Source organism: Phoenix dactylifera, chromosome 1 (assembly GCF_051530095.1).
Source record: "Phoenix dactylifera cultivar Ajwa chromosome 1, Ajwa_hap1_PhDact_Kaust_v1.1, whole genome shotgun sequence".
NCBI classification, from domain to species: Eukaryota; Viridiplantae; Streptophyta; class Magnoliopsida; order Arecales; family Arecaceae; genus Phoenix; species Phoenix dactylifera.
In genome coordinates, this window is record NC_143190.1 from 49,626,957 (window position 1) to 49,651,778 (window position 24,822).

A 24,822-nucleotide genomic window follows, 5' to 3' on the forward strand; every position below is an offset into this window, starting at 1 on the left:
TAAAATTACCATAAAACACATTACATAGTATTATACAACAAAGCATAATAAAACATAACATATATTAATGCATAATATACGATATAGTATAATATTACTGTAATATAAAATAATACTATCATAATATAGTAATATGATATTGTATAGCATAGCATAATAGTAATATAATTATTAGAGTAAATTAATTTTTCATAATATAACATAATATTAAATTATTTAACATAACATATTAATGTATCATGATATAATATATTATAATATTATATTTATAGTATAATACAATAATAAAGGTATAAAATATTATAATTATTAGTATAAATTAATTTTTCATAATATAATATATTATTAAATTATTTAACATAACATATTAATGTATTATGATATAATGTAATATAATATTATATTTATAGTATAATATAACAATAAATCTATAAAATATTATAATTATTAGTGTAAATTAATTTTTCACTCTTCTAACAACCATTTATCTCTTTAACAAATTATCTCTTTACTTAACTATTTGCAATGGTGACAAATTCACTATCGTAAAGATCAGATTATTTGTCACTTACTCATTATTTTTTATTTATTTATCTATTTATACGTTCATTCATATGTATATTTATTTATGCATTTATTTATTTATTATTTTATTCATTGAAATATATTTATTTATTATCTTATTTATTTATTTATTCATTTATTCATTTATATACATATTTATTTATTTATTTGTTCTTTTCTTCTTTTTTTTCTTTTTTTTTCTTCCCATTTTTTTTTCTTTTCTTCTTTTTTTCCTTTTTTTTCTTTTCTTTTTTCTTCTCTTCTTCCCCTTCCTTCCTCTCCCACCTTCTTCTTTCTTCTCCTCCCGCACGGCCGGCGGCGCCGGAAGGGGGCCAGGCCGCGGCGGCCGTGGGAGGGGGCCCGGCGGAAGGGAGCCGAGGCGGCTTACCCGCCACTAACGCAGGCGGACATCACCGCCCCATAGCTCCACTGCCATGGGGGTTTCACTGTGGCTGGGACGCCGCAGTTCCGCAGCTGGGACACCGCGGCGGGGCTAAGCGGAAGGGAGCCAAAGCGGCTCGCCCTACAGCTCCCCAGTCCCGCGGTTGGGACGTCGCGGCCCCGCGGCATGCGGAGGCCTGGCCACCCCATGGCTGAGCCCGGCCGCTCTACGGGCCAGCGTGACCTGCGGAGGAGTCGCCGGCTACAGGTGGTGGCCGGCGTGGTGGCTGCCACCGTGGGCAGTCACGAGCTGCCCCCCAAAACAAAGGAAAAAAAAAGAAACAAGGGGCAGCAACATTGAGAAGAAGAAGGAGATAGAGAGGGGGAGAGAGAGGGAAGGGTGTGAGAGAGAGGAAGAGGAGTGGGATGGAGGGTTTTGGGAGAAAAAAAGATCTTTTAAATAGAGGTATTTTGGTCAAAAAAACAACTTTCTGACGAAGCTGAAAACAGCATTTTCGGAAAGCTCCAAAATGGTGCTTCTCCTGAAAAGCTGTTTTCCGCTTTCTGAAAAAACTAAAATAGCTTTTCGAAAGTTTTACCAAATATTTTTTTTATCAAAAAGTACTTTTGAAGGGATGAAAAATACTTTTTGATCCTCCAAAACTCAACCAAATGGGGCCTTAGTGAGCTATCTAATTTGTCTTTCGGTATATGTAGTTGACCTAAAAAAAGACACCACTGAATGCTCCCCAGTTACGGTTCTGAATTCATCCAACCACCTTCGTTGAGTCTCCTAAAACAGTCACTTATTGAAACCCAGAGCTGCCTGTATTCTCCATGAAAAATCTGAGGAACCTTGTGCGCTGTCATTATGGCCCACGCTACGGGCACACGTGGTCTTTCCTTAACCACTCAATCCCTAGTCTATCCTCTTGAGACGGCCGGACTCGTAGATATTTTCTTCACGTATACCTAGAAATAGATAAAATTCGAATCCTTTCATGGTTGAAAAAGACGATCCATGCGAATACGTCCACACGGCAAGGATGCGCGACACAGCATAAAATCGTCCTTCTTCCCGTCTACCTTGGGAGCGTAAGAAATTAATTAGATGGCCAAATTCTAATTCCTAGAGGATATTTCTCCCAAATTTCTCCCGGTTTTCTAAAGGATAAAGCAATACATTTGAAACTTATTTAATTTGTAGGAAGAATTTTTTTATTAAAATAGTTTTTTTGAAAACTAATTTCTAGTAAAATAATTTTTATATGTTTGGTTGAATATAAAAAAAATGATATTTCAAAATATCTTATATTTGGTTGAACATGTATTTTTTTAATATATATATATATATATATAATATCTATTATGTTCTTAATAAAAGAAAAAATCTTACGACATTCTATCTAAAAGCTTAAAGGCATCTGAAGATATTATTTGGGTTCCTTACTCCTAGTACTCAAGATTTACTCTTACGCTTTCACGGATTCGACTAATTTTTCTTTTTGGGTAAGTTCTAAATTGTTACAACATTTTAGAAAAAAATCTCAATTTTCAACTGATGAAAATTAGATTTTTTGTATTTCATATATTTTTTTTTATAAAATACAAAAATCTAATTTTTATGATTTTTTCTTTTTTAAGAAACATCCAATCATATGTAAGCATCCTTATATTTTTTCTCTTGACCCCACGTCCTCCTTTTTCCTCGGTCCTTAGCCATCTAGCTATATGAGATGGTGACCAACCTGTAGTTGTTGTTTACATGGACCTATTTAGGCATCATTTAGAGAGTCAGAAAATACTTTTTGACCCTTCAAAAATATTTTTGGATAGTATAATAGTATTTAGTCAAAAATCAGAAAGCTTTTTTAACTTTGCCAGAAAGCTGAAAAGATCTACTTGGAAAAAGCTCTATTTTAGAACTTCTCCCTAAAAGTATTTTTTGGCCAATTTCAGAAAGTTGTTTCGATTTTAATAAAATTTTCTGATGACCAAAATACCCACCAATAAATCTTATGATTACATCTTATATTATATCATATTATATCATAATATATTATTATACTATAAATATAATATCCTATAATATAATAATAAATTTATAATATATTAGGTCATATTATATTATATTATTACATTATAATAGTACAATACATTATATTATTGTGGTAATACCTAATTATAATATAATATATTATAATATTATATTATAAGCATAATATAACATATTATTACGATCATAATATTATATAACAATAATAATAATAGTTATAATATGATAATATAATATATTATTATTATTATAATAATATTATAATATACTGTTCATAATATAAAAAGATATTATACTATATTATATTGCATAATATTATATTCTATTATATGATTATATGATATTATATTATATGATTATATTATAATAATATCAGACTATTATTTAATAATAATAATATATTATTATACTATGCTATAATCTATTCTAATCCGTTATACTATATTATATTACATTATATTATAATATATTACAATATATTATATTGTAGTAATATTGTACTATTAATAATATACTATTATATCACATTATATTATGTTGTATTTTTATGCTATAATAATTAATATTATATTATCCTATATTATAATAATATTATATAAAGAATAATAATATTTTAATGTATAATAATATATGATATTGTATTATATCATATTTTACTATATAACACTATACAATTTTTTATTATTATTATTTTATTGTACTAAAAGTATTCTCTTATTTTTGTTATCAAATAGGTGCACCTTGGAAAAATCTGCTGCCAGCAGCAATCTTAAAGGGCCGATCTCATCCTATCATCCAGTTGCAGACGTTGACAGGGGTAAGCTCGCCACGGCGGTAAGGACCAATGCGCAAAAGTGCAACAAAAAGAAGATATTTCTGGTCCACCTTTGTTATTTAGTCCCCGATCACTTTCCAAAGATTCTTCATAAAATAATAAAATAATAATAGAATAATCTCGCGTGTCGCTAATTACGTGGTTGTCATGCTGCCGCGTCGCCTTCAAAAAATTATCTGATAACCCCCTCAACTTTGACGGCATGATAGTTTGTCCAAAAATTTCAATTAGATCTCTTAACTTTGAATCTATTGCAATATAACCCTTCTGTCCATCCCCTCCAAAGTATTATTCTTAACAGCCATCTGTAAATAACAAAAAAGCCCTCTTATCCACTTCATCTCAATCTTGAATCATGAGCACCAGCAACCCTTCCTCACGTCCCAAAATTCTTTGCGGTTAGAGCGAAACAATTCTTCTCCTTTCTCATCGCTGAGGGAGCAGGGGTTTAGACCAAAATTCGCTATTTCAGTACCTGATTTTATATCGGCACCATATTAGTACGGTACGAATTTTTTTTGATATACCAAATATTGATATTCTATATATACCAGATATTTGTACCTGTGTGTCGGGACCGGACCTGTACCACTATCACCATCCTTTCAATGTTAATGACCCTCCTTTGCCTCCATGCCTAGCTACCCAACCACCCATAACCATTAGGGATTATAAGTGGAGTTGGGATCTCTCCAGTTTAATGTTAAAGAGTGGTTAGCCACCAAGAAAGTTTCTAGAATTGGGGGCAAAAGAACTAGAATAATATCTAAAGCTATAGAGAAGGAAAATAAGGAGGAAAAGAATAGCAAGAAGCACCATGAGTCTTCAATCCCTTCCTATATCTGTTATTCCTTTCCCAAGCTCTATGTTCCTCATACCATATACTTCAGTCCATCTCTTCACTTTCTCCATATGTATTGATATGAACCAACAGAGAACTGCATCACTTCAATATTCTCCATAGAATCACTCCAAACCCACTCTCCTTCAAAATCCTATGAAGCCATTAAATAAAATTGCAAAAAATCCTTTCTGCACTCTCCAGTATGTATGTGTGTGCGTGTGTGTGTGTATATATTCTATCATTGTTGGGAATAGGGAGGAATAAAAACAGGGAGGGAAAGAAGAAGAACAACAAAGTTAGCAAAGAGACAAGCGAGGATCCCATTTCCATGCTTCCCTGTTCTAATTAACGAATATTTTTTAATTTATCTCTAATTTGGCCCGAGGGTGACCATGCCAATAGAGTCGAGGGAGTCGCTGATGGTTAGAGGAAGAAGACAAGGGGGCATCTCCTGCGTGGCGGTGACGGCGGACCTGCATAAAGCCTAACACCGGTGAGGCCCTCCGACGATCAAGTTAGAGTGAGATAAATTTGGTCCAGCCAAAAATCCCTATGACCGGGTTATTTATAGTTCTGATGGAGAGGCCCAGGTGGCAGAGGCATTGTCCACCCTTATCATGAGAGGGGGCGTGGCTCTGAGCCCAATGGCGCGCAGCTAAGGCTGGCCGGTGGCGTGCGGTGCTGTTCGTTCTCGAGAACGGTAAGGTGTTGACAGTCGTAGCAGGATATGGTCGGAGTAGTCGTGGTGCTATCCTTTGACTGTCGAGGGTCAGCTATCGAAGCGTGACGTGGCGGCGTTGTAATATATGGCCACGTAGGAAGGCGTAGGCGCACACATGGGTGCGGTTGTTGGCGACGTCGAACCCGTTGAGAGGTCGCATCATGCGTTTAGCGAGGCCGAACCTGTTGAGAGGTCGCATCATACGTTTGGCGAGATCGGCTAGACGAGTACTGAGGGTAGCTCGACTCTTTGGGTTCTATGGTGTGCTCGGTGGAGCGCCCCGAGCTCGAGAGTCGGAGCGTACTACTGTAATGGACGCCCCAAGCTCGGTTAGGGCAGGTCGGCGAATATCCAAGGCCGAATGAGCTTTTGGCAGAGTTCGAGGTCGAGCTGATTCTGAGGCAGACCGAGGATTCAACCGGTCGGTGTTAACGTTTATTGGGCCAAAACTGGGCGGCCTTTTAGCTATGGGCTGGACGATCCATTTCGCCCCCCATCAGTATGTTTCCATGTAAAAACAGATGGCTAATTATCAAATCAGCAGTTTTATTCAATAGGTGCGGTTCATTATCTCGGATACCACCTGTTTGTGGAATTGCCTAATCCATTCCCCCATGTAATTATTCAAGCATATGTGCAGCCCAAATCAAATTAATCCATTTGTAGTTTCCTAAACCTCATATGCAACCCAACTATCGCTCGAACCTAGTCTTACGGAGTCCAAATCCAAACCCATCTATAGCCCAAATCCTGCTCCTACTACATACAAACCATATCTATCTCAAAAATATTGCCAGAAAGTAGCTACTCATGTGATGCAATTTCTTAATACCTAATTAACTGTGATGAACGGAAGGATCATATTCCCAAAAAATTAAAGTTAAGTGGTTTAATTAAATTTTTTAAAGAAACTAGGTGCGAAGTGTCGCGAGGCCAAATTTGAGGGGCCGTTAAGTAACCTTGTCGTTACTTTTCTCCCGATGTCACCGTCCTGCTCTTCTTCTCCCTCGTGGTGTGTCTATAAAGCGCCAAGACTTCTCCTAGTCGTCGCTCCCACTCTCTTTCCCCCGTTCACCTATCCCTCTTTCTTGGCGGTGGAGTTGAATCTTGCTTTGGTCTCTCGATTGGGAGGGGAGAAGGATAGGCGGTAATAATTGGAGAGAAATCTGACGGGTTTTCGTCGGGTGAGTTGTGAAACGGTTAGATTTCTTTCTTCTTGGTTAGATATTTCTGGAATTTTATTTTGATCTGGCTTTTGTTGGATTTTGATGGGATTAGTGCTCGAGAGCTTGATTCTTGCTTAGATTTTGTACCGTCTTTTGATAAAAGTCTCCGAATGAGACGAGAGATCTGGTTTACCAATTCCTTTCTTGATAGTTTTTGCTAGTTTGTCTCCTCAAGAAAAGACAAAAAGAATATAGTTTTTGTTGAGTTGGAAGGGAAGGGAATCGATCTGTGGATATTAAATTAACGTTGTTTGAAAAAGAAAGAATGGATCTTTGTGGATATCTCTTGTTTAAAACAAGTGGAAAAGGAAGGAGAAAGAGTAGATTTTGATGAAGGAAGAAGCTTGCTGTTCCTTTTCCTGATTTACATTATCTTGGCTGTTGGATTTGACTTTCTGTTTTGAGTAATGAGCCACGTCTTCTTCGATGATCTGTTATTCAGTTTGGAATGGCTAAAGTAAAGCTCTTTTGGGTGGACTTGAAAGAACTTATGCCTTTCAGCAAAAAAAAAAAAAAAAAAGAACTTATGCCTTTTGTTTATGCTGAAACAAAGGGCTTCTTTTTGAATGATTTAATTCTCAATTTTCAAAAATTTCAGCGATCAAACTCCTTTTCCTTCTTGTCAATAATGTGCAAAAAGAAGTAGAAAAGATGACCTGATTAGCAAGCTAAACTACCCAATGGTTTCTCAGGGGAGTAGGAGAAAAGAGGAGTTGATGCATAGTCTGTAAAGCAACTGGATGGAAAACATCAAGTAGGAAGGTCAAAGAGACAACGGCTGGTAGCTGGTATTTGGCATCTTTTCTTTTTACTATCTTTTCTTGTCGGTATCTTCTTCATATATAATCCTGTATTTCTGAAGAGTTCCGTGCCCTCTTTCCTTCTCTTGGTGTGTAACTCATAATTGCATTATATGTGATCACATCACTTTTGATTCTTTTATGCCACATTTAGGAACTTCATTATTGGTCCAATTTTCTGACTGTGTCAAGGTTTTATTCACAAAATTTTCTGACTGTGTCAAGGTTTTATTCACAAAATGAACTAAGTCATCAGTTTATCTCGGTCATGATGGAGGACTGAAGAATTTTTAAGGTGATCATTTTATCTGGATACCTTGTCTGATATAGTTGGAAATATCAGCTGACTCAGTAAATAGATGACACTGTATTGATTTGCACATCTGTTTCAATAATTAGTGATATAAAACCCTATAATAACATGATAATAAAAAAGTTATCAATATCTTGTTATATATTTCGTTAACTAACTAGTCATTATCTCAGGATGTATCAGTTTATGTTGGCCAAGATAGTAAGAGCTGATATTTTATATAGAGTGTCAATAGTGCATGATAGCCATATGTGCTGGTTCAGCCATGATAAGGATCATGTCTTGCCCTCTTGCTACAATTCATTTTATCCTGCTTATCTTCATAGTTAGGCATTCAATTGCTAAATTTTAGATATTATGTATATATGAATCATGATATTTCTGGTACAAGGAAATTTGCTTATCTATTGGGGGTTTGGTGTTTCTTATGCCAAGTGATATGCTTTTGCTTCGGAAATCACTGTTTTCAGACTTAGTGGTCTAGCTGATACCAGGTAGTGAGATCGGTCATTCACCATGAACCAATAGAAAGTGAAGACTTAATGAAGATAAAATACCCTTGATATTAGTTTCCATTGCCCAAATTCAGCAAAATACCAAAATCTTAATAATTATTCCTGTCTTAGACTTATTCAAATACATATTTACCATATTTGAAGTCGGTCATGCTGAGTAGTTCTTTAATGTGATTCTAGAATATGAGAACATCAGACCAGCTATGTCTTGATGTTGCTTTGGCTACCTTTTTTGGTCTTGAGCAGATAATGATGATTACTGGTGTTGCTGGTGGTCCAAACCGAGAACGATTGGCACTGCGGTGTGAACGGGGTTCCGTCTGAGTTGTCTTGGTTGGTGTTGGTTGCGCTCCACCTTCCGCCAAGAAACCTGCAAACAAGCCTTGCACCACCACCAGGGTGGTGATGGCCCTCCGACGGTCAAGTCAGAGGAGATTGGAGGAGGAGGAGAGGTGATAATCGCAAGTAAGAGAGTGCTCTGGGAGATATTGCTCACCTCCCCCCCTTTCTCCCCCCAGCCGCATATATATCTGGCTGGGAGGTCTCTCAGGGGGGTTCGTTATCGTGGGGCACGATGGTGTGGCCACTGACATGGCCGTTACAGGGCGTCGTGGAGCAGCACCGAGTACGGCCACGTCAGGGCATAGTGGGGCTCCGCTTTGTACGGCTGATGCAGGAGATCGTGGAGCAGCATCGGATACAGCCGTTGCAGGGAGTAGTGGAGCAGGAGGCCGCGGCGTGCCTCTGGGGAATAGCCCGTCGTTATCAAGAGATCTCCGACTCGGGGTCGGAGCGCTGGATCAAAAGGGCAGCCGACTCGGGGTCGGGCTGCGGAGCCGAGGACGTCCGACTCGGGGTCGGAGCGCTGGATCAAAGGGCAGCCGACTCGGGGTCGGGCTGCGGAGCCGAGGATATCCGACTCGGGGTCGGATTGCTGGATCAAAGGGCAGCCGACTCGGGGTCGGGCTGCGGAGCCGAGGACGTCCGACTCGGGGTCGGAGCGCTGGATCAAAGGGCAGTCGTAGTCTTCCTGGGCGCGCGTGCCGGTCACGTGGGACATGGCGGCTTAGTTCCCCCGTAACAGTAGCCCCCCACTTCCGAGCCTGGAACCAGAAGGGGAACAGGTGAAGGGAGTGATGTTTCGGGATTGCCGCCGTTCCTCGGAGAGGCGCGCGCGCTTCGGTCTCCCCGCCCTTTTTATGGCGTATGGCGGTTATTGCTGACCTGGCAGTCTGAGGATTTCGGCGGACATCCTTCCCTAATGGTGTCGATTCGCCTTTGGGGCGCGAGCGACCCTTCGGCAGCCAGGCGTCCTCTGGCGTCATCGAGGCGTCACTTGCCTTTCCGCCTATTTAATCGGGGGCCTTTCCCCGTCCGTCTTCTTCTTTACAGATATTTTCAAGTTTCCCCTTTGCGCTGCTGTTGCTGCCGTCGGACTGTTCACTTGTTTCTCCTTTGGCGCTCTCGGAGCCGTTCTTACCTCTTTTCCGGTGAGTTTTCCCCATTCTTCTACTTAGGGCTCTCCATACTTTCCCCTCTTATACTAGTGTACTCCAGTCGCTCCGGTCTTTCCCCCCTTCCTGTCCCCGTCCTGACCGTAGGTTTATTGGCCATTAGGAATGGGCGAAGTGAGGGCAGACCAAATTAAGTCGGAGCTGGTCGCCACAGACTTAGACAGACTTGTGGCTCGGTACCACCTTCCCGAGGCCTGCAACGCCACGCTCCCGGGGCCTGAGGAGAGGATGTCCCATCCTCCTCCAGGGAAGATCGCCATCAATGAGGGCATTCTCCAGGCCGGGTTCCGCTTTCCCCCTTCGGACTTGGTCATGCAGGTGCTACGGGGTTTAAGAGTGGCACCGACGCAACTGGTGCCGAACTCGTGGCGGGCCCTGACGGTCTTCCAGGTTCTCTGCCGTATGCACGAGATCCCCGCCACCCTGAATGTTTTTTGGGAGTTCTACAGCCTGAGCGGCCACCCCCAGGACAAAGGGTGGTGGTGCTTCGCAGCGCGGCGAGGATGCGGCCTTGTCAAGGAGGCTCCTACCTCCATTCACAAATGGAAGGAGCGCTTCTTTTTTGTTGATGCAGATCCCTCTTGGGAAATCAGGGCGACCTGGGAGACCCCGATGAAGTCTCCGATCGGCCTATCGAGACTGTCAAGGGAGGAGTCCGATGGCTTGGCCGCCTTGAAGGGGTTGGTTGCCGAGGGCCAGCTCCCCCCGGTGGCCCGCCTTATTTCCGAGGATACTTTGGTGAATGTCGGTCTGAGCTCGGTCCCCACCGACCGTGAGTCCGCCACCGATTCTTTCTTGACTTTTTCCCTTCTTTCGTCCCGTTCTTTCCTTTGGTTTCTCCGTCTCCGACTATTCCGTCCTTTTTGCAGAGATCGACGACGTCATGCGGTCGGTGAAGACAAAGGCTGTTGGTAGGGCGTCCCTGCTGGAAGCAGCCCAGAGGAGGAAACGAGCTCTTCCGAGCGGGGCCCCACCGGCGAAGAAGTCCCGTAAGGAGGTGCCTCCGACGCCGACCGACGAGTCCGGGCCCACCGATCAGGGAGACGTCGTGGGCACGGACCGGCAGCTGACGCTGTATCAGCCCTCCGGTGGTAAGATTGCCGCTACTCCGGAGGTATCATCCGAGCCTGCCCGAGACGGACGGGTCGGACGTGATCGGTCCCCGACCCGGCCTTCGACTCGGTCGGCTCCTGATGACTCGAGGAGGGACGCGCCGAGGCCCCGACCGAGCGGGACCCTATCAATTCCTGGGGTGACCCCCGCCCCGAGCGCGATCGGCCGGACTCTTCCCCAGGCGATGGATAGGGGTAAGGCTGCAGAACCACCGTCCGGCTCTGGGGAGAAATCGGGGTCTGCCTTCACTACCGATGGCGCCCGAAATCTCATCGAAACAGTGCTGCTGGAGAAGGACCGTCGGCGGGTCCGGGAGTTGGAGGTCTCTGACGTTGGGGCTGCCAGCTGTGTCTGTCTCATGTCGGTGAGTGTTCTTCTGGCCGCTTTTCACCATTTATTGGCTCTGTTGTTCTCCGCCTGACTCCCTTATTTTTCCTATTTCTTAGCTCGCCCAGTACATGATCCGTCTGGAGGAGTGCTACAAGGAACAGGCGGGGCTTCTGGCGAAGGCCGAGGACCGGCTGAAAGCAGTGGAAAAGGGAGGCCAGGCTGTGGCAGGCAGGACAAACGGGGACTTCGAGGCGAGGCTCCGGGAGGCCGAAGAGCGGGCACTCGGCTTTGCTGCCCTCGAGAAGCAACTGTTGGAGGCTCAGGAGCAGCTCAAGGTTGCCTCGGGTCTCGAGGGCGAGGTCAAGAAGGCGGATGAGCGGGCCGAGAAGCAGTCCCGGAAGGCTGCCGACTACCGGGAGAGGTGGGAGAAGGCCCAGCGGTCAGCCGACAACGCCCGCAACCGAATCCGGTCTCTTGAAGCTAAGCTGGGCGAATTGGAGTCGGCCTTGGAGAAGTCCCGTGCGAGCGATCAGGAGCTTCATTCGCGCCTGACGGAGGCTGAGGCTGCTCGCATTGCTGCCGAAGCGAAGCACAAGGAGGCTCGGGCTGAGCTGCTGAGGGTCTCCACCGAGGCGGAAGGCCGGATTGTGGCGAAGGTCTTGGAGGCGAAAGCCCAGATTATGGAGCGGGCAGAGGCGGCGCTGGCCGAGAGGAGTGCGGAAATCGGGCGTCAGGCGGTAGAGGCTTATCGCCAGTCCGCCGAGTTCGCTCATGATATGTCGGAGGCAGTACAGACCTATCGTCAGTCCGACGAGTTTGTCCGTGACGCGTCGGACGCGGGGGCCGAAGCCTTTATCTTAGGCTTCGAGGAGGGCCTGGCAAGGGTGTCGGCTAAGTACCCCGAAGTTGACCTGAGCGAGATTTCCCTTCTCGACTCCTCTCCGGCGCCATTGCCTGCTGGTTCTCCTGCTGCTTCCCTACCTTCTGCGGACGAGCCCGACGTTCCCGACCCGGGAGTTCCTCCAAGCTGACCTCTTGTACCTTTCGTTGTCTTCTCTTTTTTTTTGTATACCGGGGTTTTGCCAAATTGTATGGGCCTCGGCCCTGAAACAATGAAAATTAATGCAAGTTGAATGTTTCTTCATCTCGCCTTCGTCCTTCTTTTTCTTTTAACTCTCGGTAGCGTCTTGCTGACTCCTGGCTCCCGAAATTCTTCCGGCGCTAGGCCAGGCATCCGAGGGTTAGGCCTCAGGAAATTCTTCCGGCGCTAAGCCAGGCATCCGAGGGTTAGGCCTCAGGAAATTCTTCCGGCGCCAAGCCAGGCATCCGAGGGTTAGGCCTCAGGAAATTCTTCCGGCGCTAAGCCAGGCATCCGAGGGTTAGGCCCCAGGAAACTCTTCCGGCGCTAAGCTAGGCATCCGAGGGTTAGGCCTCAGGAAATTCTTCCGGCGCTAAGCCAGGCATCCGAGGGTTAGGCCTCAGGAAACTCTTCCGGCGCTAAGCCAGGCATCCGAGGGTTGGGCCTCAGGAAACTCTTCCGGCGCTAAGCCAGGCATCCGAGGGTTAGGCCTCGGGAAATTCTTCCGGCGCTAAGCCAGGCATCCGAGGGTTAGGCCTCAGGAAATTCTTCCGGCGCCAAGCCAGGCATCCGAGGGTTAGGCCCCAGGAAACTCTTCCGGCGCTAAGCCAGGCATCCGAGGGTTAGGCCTCAGGAAATTCTTCCGGCGCTAAGCCAGGCATCCGAGGGTTAGGCCTCAGGAAACTCTTCCGGCGCTAAGCCAGGCATCCGAGGGTTGGGCCTCAGGAAATTCTTCCGGCGCTAAGCCAGGCATCCGAGGGTTAGGCCTCGGGAAATTCTTCCGGCGCTAAGCCAGGCATCCGAGGGTTAGGCCTCAGGAAATTCTTCCGGCGCCAAGCCAGGCATCCGAGGGTTAGGCCTCAGGAAATTCCACTCGTTGGTCGACCAAGGCTGGCGCATGCCGAGGCAACTGGTCGGGGCTTCAGGCTAGTCTGCTCCCGGGATGGTCATCGGGTTAGCCTGGCATCCGAGGGCCGAGCCTCGGGACCTTCCACTCGTTGGTCGGCCAAGGCTGGCGCAAGCCGAGGCGACCGGTCGGGGCTTCCGGCTAGTCTGCTCCCGGGATGATCATCGGGCTAGCCAGGCATCCGAGGGCCGTCAAGCCTCAGGAAATTCCGCTCGTTGGTCGACCAAGGCTGGCGCATGCCGAGGCAACTGGTCGGGGCTTCAGGCTAGTCTGCTCCCGGGATGGTCATCGGGTTAGCCTGGCATCCGAGGGCCGAGCCTCGGGACCTTCCACTCGTTGGTCGGCCAAGGCTGGCGCAAGCCGAGGCGACCGGTCGGGGCTTCCGGCTAGTCTGCTCCCGGGATGATCATCGGGCTAGCCAGGCATCCGAGGGCCGTCAAGCCTCAGGAAATTCCGCTCGTTGGTCGGCCAAGGCTGGCGCAAGCCGAGGCGACCGGTCGGGGCTTCAGGCTAGTCTGCTCCCGGGATGATCGTCGGGTTAGCCTGGCATCCGAGGGTTGTCAAGCCTCAGGAAATTCCGCTCGTTGGTCGGCCAAGGCTGGCGCAAGCCGAGGCGACCGGTCGGGGCTTCAGGCTAGTCTGCTCCCGGGATGATCGTCGGGTTAGCCTGGCATCCGAGGGCCGTCAAGCCTCAGGAAATTCCGCTCGTTGGTCGGCCAAGGCTGGCGCAAGCCGAGGCGACCGGTCGGGGCTTCAGGCTAGTCTGCTCCCGGGATGATCGTCGGGTTAGCCTGGCATCCGAGGGCCGTCAAGCCTCAGGAAATTCCGCTCGTTGGTCGGCCAAGGCTGGCGCAAGCCGAGGCGACCGGTCGGGGCTTCAGGCTAGTCTGCTCCCGGGATGATCGTCGGGTTAGCCTGGCATCCGAGGGCCGAGCCTCAGGACATTCCGCTCGTTGGTCGGCCAAGGCTGGCGCAAGCCGAGGCGACCGGTCGGGGCTTCAGGCTAGTCTGCTCCCGGGATGATCATCGGGTTAGCCTGGCATCCGAGGGCCGAGCCTCAGGACATTCCGCTCGTTGGTCGGCCAAGGCTGGCGCAAGCCGAGGCGACCGGTCGGGGCTTCAGGCTAGTCTGCTCCCGGGATGATCATCGGGTTAGCCTGGCATCCGAGGGCCGAGCCTCGGGACATTCCACTCGTTGGTCGGCCAAGGCTGGCGCAAGCCGAGGCGACCGGTCGGGGCTTCCGGCTAGTCTGCTCCCGGGATGATCATCGGGTTAGCCTGGCATCCGAGGGCCGAGCCTCGGGACATTCCACTAGTTGGTCGGCCAAGGCTGGCGCAAGCCGAGGCGACCGGTCGGGGCTTCCGGCTAGTCTGCTCCCGGGATGATCATCGGGCTAGCCAGGCATCCGAGGGCCGAGCCTCGGGAAATTCCGCTCGCTGGTCGTGCGCTTGTCGCTCGCTGCCCGACGGGGTTTCTCCGTGGCCAGCCGCGATCATGTTTCTCCTTTTCTCTAAGCGTTGCCTGGGGGAACACGAGAAGGGCATTAAACGCTAATTAATGCGTTACCTGGGAAATCGGATCGCCAGCTGCTGCTTGCGAGGAGTGTTAGTTGAGCGGCCGCGATACGCGGGTTCTTCGAGGAGGATACGGCCTGGGCGCGAGCGGAGATATGTGGACCTAGGGGTACATGACACCCGGATTGTCCTGCACAAAGAATGCGGTTTAAGGAGAATGACGCTTAGGAAATCGCGGGGAGATACGCCTCGGGAGCCGGAACGGCTCCGGTTTCAATGCGCCTGCATTTATTGGAGCCACCCGCGTCGGAACGACCAGGGGGCCGCAGTTTGGCTATAAATACAGGTGCAGGTACGATGGAGTTTGCCAAGCCGGAGCTGTTCAGGTTGCCATGGATCGCGGACCTCCTCCTTGGCATATGACTGAGAGACTCCTGTTGAAGGAAAGGGGAGGCGCTCCCCTTGCGACTTCAGCCAACTAGCCGTTTCATCTGGGATCAACAAGGAGGGTCTTCCCGGCGGAACTCCGCTCTAGGCGTTTCATCCGGGATCACATCTCCCCTCCTTGAAGTTCAGCCTCCCGATTGAGCTCTGCACCAGACGCTCGGTCCGGGACCGCGCCTCCATATGCTCTTCCCCCTCGAATTCCTTCTCTTTCCTACCACTGGGGAGGATGGGAATATCCTTTGGAGGCGGCGTTCCCCTGGGGGCAGCGGGAGCTTCTTCTGCGGCGGCTCCTCGTCTTTTTGGTGAGGTGCTGGATGGCGCCTCCGGTTAGAAGCACCCACTTCCGGTGGGATTGCAGCTGCTTTGGGTTGAGGGTTTGGGATCCTCGGTCCTCAGCTCCACGGATTCTCCACCTCTTCTTTGCTTTCTTTACTCCCTAATTCCCCTCTGGGAATTTCTTGTAATCACACGAGCACGCCATTGTAACCAGAAATTATTGAAATGAAAAGTGTTGCACCTTTTCAAATTGTCTTTCTGGCCTTGTTGTTCTACTGGTAATACATCCGCAGGTTAGCGGAATTCCAGCCCCTTGGAATTTCTCGGCCATCTAGGGCTTCCAACTGGTAGGAGCCAGGTCGGTTTACCCAACGAACTTTATACGGGCCTTCCCAATTCGGCGCTAGCTTCCCACCTTCCGTAGGTTGAGATGCCTTAGCTCGCCTCAGCACCAGATCTCCAATTCTGAAAAGCTTCGGTCGGACTTTGGAGTTGTAATATCGGGCCACCCTCCGCTGATACATTGCCATCCGAACCTGCGCCATTTCCCTTGCTTCTTCCAAGAGATCCAGGTTCCCTCGGAGTTGCTCCGAGTTGGCCTCGGGTCGGTGTGCGGCTACCTGAGGTGAGGGAAGTCCGAGCTCTACGGGGACAACGGCTTCCGTGCCATAGGTTAGGCTGAAAGGCGTCTCCCCGGTTGGAGTCCGATGCGTGGTCCGATACGCCCAAAGGACATTCTCGAGTTCCTCGACCCAAGCTTGCCCCGTCCGTCCGATCCGCACTTTGATACCTTGGAGGATTGTCCGATTTGTGACCTCGGCCTCGCCGTTGGTTTGGGGATGCGACACGGACGTGAACCGATGTTCGATCCCGAACTCCTCGCAGAAGTCTCGGAAATGCTTGTTATCAAACTGTCGACCGTTATCCGAGATGAGGACCCGAGGTACCCCAAATCGGACAATGATGTTCTTCTTTACGAACTTCCGGACTCGCGCCTCCGTGATGGTGGCCAGTGGCTCTGCCTCCACCCACTTGGTGAAGTAGTCGATGGCGACAATCAAAAATTTCCTCTGGGCCGAAGCGATGGGGAATGGTCCGAGGATATCCATTCCCCACTGTGCAAAGGGCCAGGGGGCGGTGATTGGCGCCAAGGGAACAGAGGGGACTCTCTGGATGTTGGCGTGGCGCTGGCAGGCGTCGCATTTCCGTACGTGATCCTTTGAGTCTTCCAATAAGGTCGGCCAATAGTAGCCTTGCCTCATGATCTTATGTGCCAGGGACCTAGCCCCCAGGTGCGATCCGCAGATGCCTTCGTGGACTTCGCTGAGGGCGTAAGCCGCTTCCGAAGGGCGGAGGCACCTTAAGAGGGGGGCGGTGAACGAGGTCCGATACAGCCTCCCTTCGTAGAGTACGTAGTGGGCGGACTTCATAACAAGTCGCCGAGCTTGATCTTCATCTTCGGGGAGGATCCCTTCGGCGAGGTAAGCTACAAGCGGGTCCATCCAAGATGGTTCCGGATCAATTGCCGTTACCGCTTCAGCCTCGCCGATGCTCGGGGCATCTAGGGTCTCCAGGTATATCGCCCTTGACAAGTTGTGTGCCTCAGCGCCCACCAAGCGGGACAACCTGTCGGCCCTAGCATTTTCGCTCCTTGGGACCTGCTGAATGTCAATACTGCCGAGGTCGGGAATGAGTGCTTGCACCTTCCGGACGTAGCTCTGCATGGTCGGGCTCCGTGCCTCGAACTCCCCTCGAACCTGCCCGACCACCAGCTGGGAGTCGGTGAAGACCTTCAGACGCCGGATGCCGAGCTCCTTGGCGAGTTTGAGTCCCGTGACTAGGGCCTCGTACTCCGCCTCATTGTTGGTCACTGGAAATCCGAACCTCAAGGCATACTCGGCTATCACTCCATCGGGATTGGTAAGGACCAGCCCAGCCCCTCCACCTTCAGGGTTCGACGACCCGTCAATGTGGAGCGTCCAGATCGGGAGATCGAGGCTGGGTGTTTCCGGCGGCCTAGGTTCCGCCTCCTGCACAGTGCACTCAGCGAGAAAGTCCGCGAGCACCTGGGCCTTGATGGCGGACCGGGGCTGGTAGCGGATGTCGAACTCACCAAGTTCTACTGCCCACTTCACCAGCCGTCCCGCATTCTCAGGATTGCTGAGGATCTGCCGCAGTGGTTGATCGGTCAAAAGGGTGACAGAATGAGCCTGGAAATAGGGGCGAAGCCTCCTGGTCGCAGTCAGCAGCGCGAAGGCGATCTTTTCAGCCTTCGTGTACCGCGTCTCGGCATCCCGGAGGACTCGGCTGGTGTAGTACACGGGCTTCTGAAGTTTTGCCTCTTCCCGAACCAGTACTGCGCTGACTGCGGTTGGGGAGACCGCCAGGTAAAGGTAGAGCATCTCCCCCTCTTGCGGCTTGGACAGCAGGGGAGGAGACGCCATGTACTCCTTGAGCTGGTCGAACGCCACTTGACATTCAGCCGTCCAGAGGAAGTCTTTCGGGCGCTTCAACACCTTGAAGAACGGTTGGCAGCGTTCGGCCGATTTTGCCACAAATCGTCCGAGCGCCGGCATTTTGAACCCCGGCGGGTTCGGGGTCCGCAGGATCCTCGAGGCAAGCGCCGGCTGGGAGGAGATCTCCAAGTCAGCGAAGGGATCTTTGGAGTGGCCCTTCAGGACCTGGAGTTGTCTGTGGAGATCGTCCACCCGCCGGTCCAGGGAGCGCGACCGGTGGGTGGGGGACAAGGAGCGGCGCGAGGGGGACCGACTGGAGTGCGGGCCCCTCGAGGACTGGGGTGTCTGAGAACGCGCCCGGGTCCGCCTCTCGTACCCCGCACAGCTCCGATGAGAGGGTCCTGGCAGAATGGACCGCACTCGAGAATCCTCCTCGCGCCGGCGCTCCTCTCCATGGGAGAGGAAGGAGCGCGGGTTGTGAGGAAGAGGCGAGTGCTCGGGGGGCAGCGGCTCCTGAGCCCGTTGCGGCACCCGAGAGATCACACCCTGCAGATTCTGCACTGCCTCCGCGAGGGTGCGAACCTGCTGGGCTAGCTGGTCGAACTGAGCAGCTTCGACCGTCTGAATGGGAGAAGGGGCGGTGGAGTGCTGCTGAGAGTGCGTTGGGGACGCAGCAGCCTCTCGGCCGGAGGCGCGAGAGGCTCCGCGACCGGAAGCATTGGAAGCTCCACGACTACCTCGCCGTGCCATTACGATCGTTCTAAGATTCGGCCCTTCCTCTAGCGCCAACTGTTGCTGGTGGTCCAAACCGAGAACGATTGGCACTGCGGTGTGAACGGGGTTCCGTCTGAGTTGTCTTGGTTGGTGTTGGTTGCGCTCCACCTTCCGCCAAGAAACCTGCAAACAAGCCTTGCACCACCACCAGGGTGGTGATGGCCCTCCGACGGTCAAGTCAGAGGAGATTGGAGGAGGAGGAGAGGTGATAATCGCAAGTAAGAGAGTGCTCTGGGAGATATTGCTCACCTCCCCCCCTTTCTCCCCCCAGCCGCATATATATCTGGCTGGGGGGTCTCTCAGGGGGGTTCGTTATCGTGGGGCACGATGGTGTGGCCACTGACATGGCCGTTACAGGGCGTCGTGGAGCAGCACCGGGTACGGCCACGTCAGGGCATAGTGGGGCTCCGCTTTGTACGGCTGATGCAGGAGATCGTGGAGCAGCATCGGATACAGCCGTTGCAGGGAGTAGTGGAGCAGGAGGCCGCGGCGTGCCTCTGGGGAATAGCCCGTCGTTATCAAGAGATCTCCGACTCGGGGTCGGAGCGCTGGATCAAAAGGGCAGCCGACTCGGGGTCGGGCTGCGGAGCCGAGGACGTCCGACTCGGGGTCGGAGCGCTGGATCAAAGGGCAGCCGACTCGGGGTCGGGCTGCGGAGCCGAGGATATCCGACTCGGGGTCGGATTGCTGGATCAAAGGGCAGCCGACTCGGAGTCGGGCTGCGGAGCCGAGGACGTCCGACTCGGGGTCGGAGCGCTGGATCAAAGGGCAGTCGTAGTCTTCCTGGGCGCGCGTGCCGGTCACGTGGGGCATGGCGGCTTAGTTCCCCCGTAACAACTGGAATGCTGAATTCTGGACCAGATCTTGCCTTCTGACAACAGTGGCATCCTGCAAAAACATATTTGGTCAGTATGGGTGTACACTGGAATGAGGTAGTATCAGTTTAGCTAATGTTCTCTTGCTGTACTTTTTGCAGTGAAATTGAAGAGTTGGTGCTCGATTAGCATGCTTAAGTGTATGGAAAATTGTAAAGAAGTGCTTATGGAAAGTATATGGCTCCTTGTGTATGTTTGTCCTATCAATAGGACCCACGGTTCCTTGACAATAACCATTTAGAATCCAGCATTGCTTTCTAGGGTACAAGCTTTCATAGACAACAGAAGGACTTTGAGGTTTGGGTTTAGTTGATTGATTCCAGAGGTAGTCTAAGATTTGCCAACTCCACTAACATGTAAGAGATGCCAGATTTCAGCAAAAGCAATTTAGATGGTCTTTTGATAGTTGCTTGGCAAACCCATAAGTAACCTGATTAACACAAAACTAAAAGCAAGACATTGCCTTAAGATACCTGCTCGATAACTTTGTAATGGACTTCAATTTCTTCTAGACATTCAGCAAAAAAAGGATATGTGATGAGGTAAACATCATTAAATTATCATGATGTAGATTCGAAGAAGAAAGGGTGCCATGAACCTGAAGCAGATAACCAGATGACATCAGCATAACACTATGCATTTCTTGATATACACTTTAGTCATAGCCATAGAAACAGTGTGTTCTTTTATAGAGTTTCAATCGCTGGAATTAGATTACATAAAATTCAATAATCTGTAGCCCGTAAGTATTAATAATAATTTCAAGAGTTGCTATGTTAGAATTAGAGAATGTCTATAATGTGGAGAACACTAAAAAGAGTGACATTTATGAATAGTATGAGTATTAGGAAGTCAAAACAGCTATAAACAAAACAGTGCATTAGTATGCTGCAAATATGTCAGCATGAGAAAGGAGTGCCATAATTTTTTTTGCTCTCAAAGAGGCGAGTAGAAATTTATAGGACAACGAAGTAGTTAATTTATAAAGGGCGCATGAATAGAAAAATAATTGGGTGTGACATTAATTTCTTCGACCTATAAGAGGATCAATCGTTATGGTTGTCATATTAGTAAACATGGTGAATCAACTCTACTACTCCTGTGCCTTCAATGTTCATAAATCATGCTTAATAAGGGAATTGAAATCCAAGGGTTCATTTGAGACCAGAAATCACTTTATTTTATTCAGCCTAGGGTGAAATATTCATAACCAGTCATTAGGACTTGTTGAAGATGGCAATTTCGGAACTGCCTTCAACACCAAGTTGCCCAGTTCCTTGAGCACAACAGCCATCCTATTCCTGATGTGGCTGATACTCTCATTTATGAGATTCATCGTACCTTGTATATATCTGCATCTTTAACAGTGTCAGATCTTCTAACATGTGACTTTACGCAAAAACGTTGCAACTGTTTGTGCAGCCCTATTGTGTTATGTGGTGTCTTGATGTTTACATGCATATCATGATTAACCAACATATCATGTAAGATGATTATCAGATTATTTTTACTAAAATATAGATTCTACAGGGTGTTCTGTCAAAATCTCAGTCAACAGCAGCTTCACCAATTAAACAAGCTGTAAGCAAGGAGGCAGAAATTGAGCTGCCTTACATGAATGTTGAGCACCCCACTTCTTCAGACGGAGCAACCTTTATGAGTAACAGGGAAATGAGCACATGTAGAACAGAGAGCATGGACGCAGTTCACATTCTTTCTCATGTTGAGAAGCCAAATAATTCTAATTCTAGCACTCTACTGGAAATCCCACTGCATGCAGAGGGAAGCAACAGATGGATTAAACGTCTCAGACATAACCCTTCAAATTCTCTTGCCGTTGGTACTAAGAGATTCAAAATTGAGAATGGTCAGTTCTGTAGAGATGGCAGTAATTTGTTCATTAGAGTACTTAACTATAGCAAATCCAACTTTGATTCAATGAAATGTCTTCGAGAACGACCAAGGTTTGATAAGACCATGCTGTCACCAGATAACGGTGTGAATGCCTTTGAACTATCAGGAAAAGAAACACATTCCTGGATCCTGAGATGGTGTTGTAATAGTCCTCAAGCAGGACATGTTCAAGCAAAACTAGCAACACCAGTGGCATGTGAGCCAGAAAATATGAAAGTTATATTTGATGACAAGCAATTTCCAAGCATTGCAGCTATGGCATTGATGGGGAAAGCAATAAAAAATTTTCAGCCATGTGAATTTCAGAGAAGGGGGTCTTCTGTGGTCTGGAGAAGCTGGGATTCTGAAGACAACAAGGATTTTTCATCAAAAAAAAAGTGATTAGCCTCAACCTGTGCTTCCTGACTACTGCAGCCTAAAAGGTGCTGAAAGCGATGGTCATTCTAGCAAACCCAGTTCAGATACTGTTTCGGTCGATGAAAGAGGCTGAAGTTTAAGTGCTATTGGGAGATTCGGAAGATTTAGCATTGCATTGGTATGTTTCTTACCCAATTTTTTGAATTTATACAGGTTATTATCAGGGACTTTGTTACCTAAACACCCGTGTCCAGCTCCGAAAAATCCACGTTGGATACATATCCGGATTGGGTATGGATCAGATGCTTCAATATTTATGAAGTTTTTGGTCGCCAACTTAAAAGATTGGCAGGCAAAGAGTTGCTCTTGTAACAATGAGTTTGACCCTTCATTTTAGCAGGAGTGGGTATTGTTAGTTTTGGAGATTGGTCTAAGATGTAGGTATTGATATAACTTTACAAGATGTTATTTTCTTATATCTTGAAACAATTGGGAAGTTTAATAAGAAACATAGATATTGAAAAATCTTAACAAACAATATATTATTAATATTTTCTAAATATCTAAACGAATCATATTTAAAGATATAAAAATATATAATTTAATGTAATTTAATTTAATCCTACATATCTTGGTATCTTAATTATTCTCTCTTGTCAAATCAAACACTAGATGTGTGTCTGAATCTGATTTTGGTATCTTCATCCATGCAACATTGATCAAAGGTCATCATATCTGGGGCTTTTATTCTCTTTTCTTTTTTTGGTTTATCCTTAAGGAACCTGAATTCCAAACTTTATTTTTTTACATGAGCACATTCTTTTGTAATCCTTCTTTTCATAGGTCACTGGCTTCCCTTAGATTCTTTAGGATGTAGAAATGCTTCTCTACACTTTGATTTTGTGTTATATATCCATATTGCCTGGAGCTTTTGTATTTTATAGTCTGCAAGATGCTACTCCAACTTAATGAACTATGCTGCAAGTCACTAAAGATGATAATATTCATTGATAAATAATAACATCAAGTTCCTATTGATTTCAGTTCAAATTTTTGCAAAGCTTCGCAATTTAAGCTTTTTTTTTATTCGCTCCTGGTCATAGTTTACCAACCAACCCTCCCCCCCCCCCCCCCCCCCAAAAAAAAAAAAAGAAAAAAAGAAGAGAAGAAAAACGAAAAGATCTTGTCTTGACTCAATAAATCGACGCCTTTGAAGTTCTCTGAAGTCTACTTGAGTTGTCTTGCTGATTGGGCTTTATGGTGTCTCGGTAGATTTTTTATCTGACTGTTTGATGGGTGAGATGCATTAGATCCTAAGAAATCTTTGAAATTAAATGAAAGTTTTGTGAAAGCTTCTGGAGCTGTTACACAAGTGCCAGAGTTATTAATTTGTGGAATGACTGGAAATGAGATGTCTGCATTTTGGTCATAGTTCCGGTGGAACTTGGACAGTGATGCAGATGCCCAGTAAATGTCTCTTGGTTCTGAACTGTACCCGTAATCCAGTTGCTCCTAGTCTGTTCTCTTTGGAACCAAGGTTACATATCCATCTTTCTAATTTTACAAAGCACTCTACTGGGTTCTGATGGACCATTGGAATTGAATGTCCAAGCTCCTGATCAAAAGTTTTTTGGCCTTTTTTCCCCCAGTGAGGTGCAGGTTTCAGAAACCCATCGTCAGATGTAATTGCATGCTGATCTTGAGATATGGTGTGCATATGTCACTAGTTCATCTATATAATTTGAATGATGATGCCTTTTTCCGAATGCTTTCATTCCCCTCATCTGGAGATGACATGTTTTATGCTTGATTTACAGAGCAAATGTTTGGCATGGAATGCACAACTATGCTCGAGTTTCTAAGCTTCCCACAGGTATAGGCAATTATGTTACCAGCTTTTCTTTGTTAACTATTTCTTGGAGACAAGGCACTGACATTGAAATGTGAAACTTGACATGGTTTGCTGACATTCAGAAACAAAGAAGTATCTAATGCAGTGAAATGTTATACATGGCAATTCTGTCATTTTCCTTTGTATTATATTCACCATGTTTTTTTATACAGATTCATGTTCATAGGATGTGACTATAGTTTCAAGCTGGCCCTCAATCTAGTGTAATCCTCCTCCTTTATCTACTATAAGTCCTTACCTTTTGCACTAGTTATAGACGAGCTTACTAAGCATATTTAGGATGATATTCCTTAATGCATGTTATTTGGGATGGTATAGTCTTAGCGGATGAAACTAAGGTTGGAGTTAATCGTAAGTTGGAATTATGGAAGAGTGCATTTAAGATTTAAGGTTTCAGATCAAGTAGAACCAAGATGGAATACATAGAATGTAGGTTTAGTAAAATTAAAAATAGAGGTGAAGTGACAATTGAGAATCATGAAGTGATTATTTTTGGTATTTAAGATCAATCTTTCATAAGGAAAGATTAAAGAGTATGTTGTCTATGAGATTAAACCGGGGTGGATAAAATGGAGAAATGCAATTGGAATATTATGTGATCATAGGATACCTATCAAGTTAAAGAAAAAAAATTATAGAAAAGCCATGCATCAGTTATGTTTTATGGCACACAATGTTCGGTAGTTAGAAAATAATTTGTGTACAAGATATGTGTGGCCAAAATGAGAATATTGAGATAGATGTGTGATAATACAAGAATATATAAAATAAGGAATACAGTCATTCATAAAATGGTAGAGGTAGCACCAATTGAGGACGACAAAATTAGAGAATGACGACTTAGATATTTTGGACATGTACAATGTAGATCAAGGAATGCACTAGTTGGAATAATTTGATATATATAAATGGAAAGAGGGATGGTTTACCAAAAATTATATGGGATAAAGTGGTAAGAAAGGACTCGATATTACTACATTTTTCGAAGAATGTAGCTCTAAACAGAGCAAAATGGAGGAAAAGGATTCATGTAGTCGATTCGAACTAGTTTGGGATTAGGCTTAGCTGAGATGGGTTGTATTATTTTCAGCATCTTTGT

At 46.8% G+C, this 24,822-nt stretch overlaps 1 protein-coding gene and 1 long non-coding RNA gene across 4 annotated transcripts; both read left to right on the forward strand.

Annotated features, from left to right (window-relative positions):
* The first annotated feature begins 6,370 nt into the window (after nucleotides 1-6,370).
* Nucleotides 6,371-24,174, forward strand: LOC113460920 (uncharacterized). 3 transcript variants are annotated; one of them, XR_016396276.1, is made up of 4 exons: nucleotides 6,371-6,585; nucleotides 7,320-7,415; nucleotides 21,071-23,520; nucleotides 23,629-24,174. It is a non-coding gene; the product is annotated as an uncharacterized LOC113460920 (long non-coding RNA). The 3 variants fall into 3 exon arrangements; XR_016396277.1 differs by having other exon boundaries at nucleotides 6,381-6,585; nucleotides 21,071-21,989; XR_016396275.1 differs by having other exon boundaries at nucleotides 6,388-6,585; nucleotides 21,071-24,174.
* LOC149768720 (uncharacterized) lies at nucleotides 8,520-12,653 on the forward strand. The gene is made up of 2 exons (XM_089925060.1): nucleotides 8,520-11,246; nucleotides 11,329-12,653. The coding sequence occupies exons 1-2, from the start codon at nucleotides 10,653-10,655 to the stop codon at nucleotides 12,241-12,243; spliced, it is 1,509 nt and encodes a 502-aa protein (XP_089781186.1). The 5' UTR covers nucleotides 8,520-10,652; the 3' UTR covers nucleotides 12,244-12,653.
* Nucleotides 24,175-24,822: the final 648 nt, after the last annotated feature.

Bases quoted from the DNA above. Each gene is read 5' to 3' on its own strand.
- LOC149768720 (XM_089925060.1), top strand. From the start codon at position 10,653: ATGCGGTCGGTGAAGACAAAGGCTGTTGGTAGGGCGTCCCTGCTGGAA. The intron at 11,247-11,328 runs GTGAGTGTTCTT...CCTATTTCTTAG, and splicing joins GCTGTGTCTGTCTCATGTCG to CTCGCCCAGTACATGATCCG.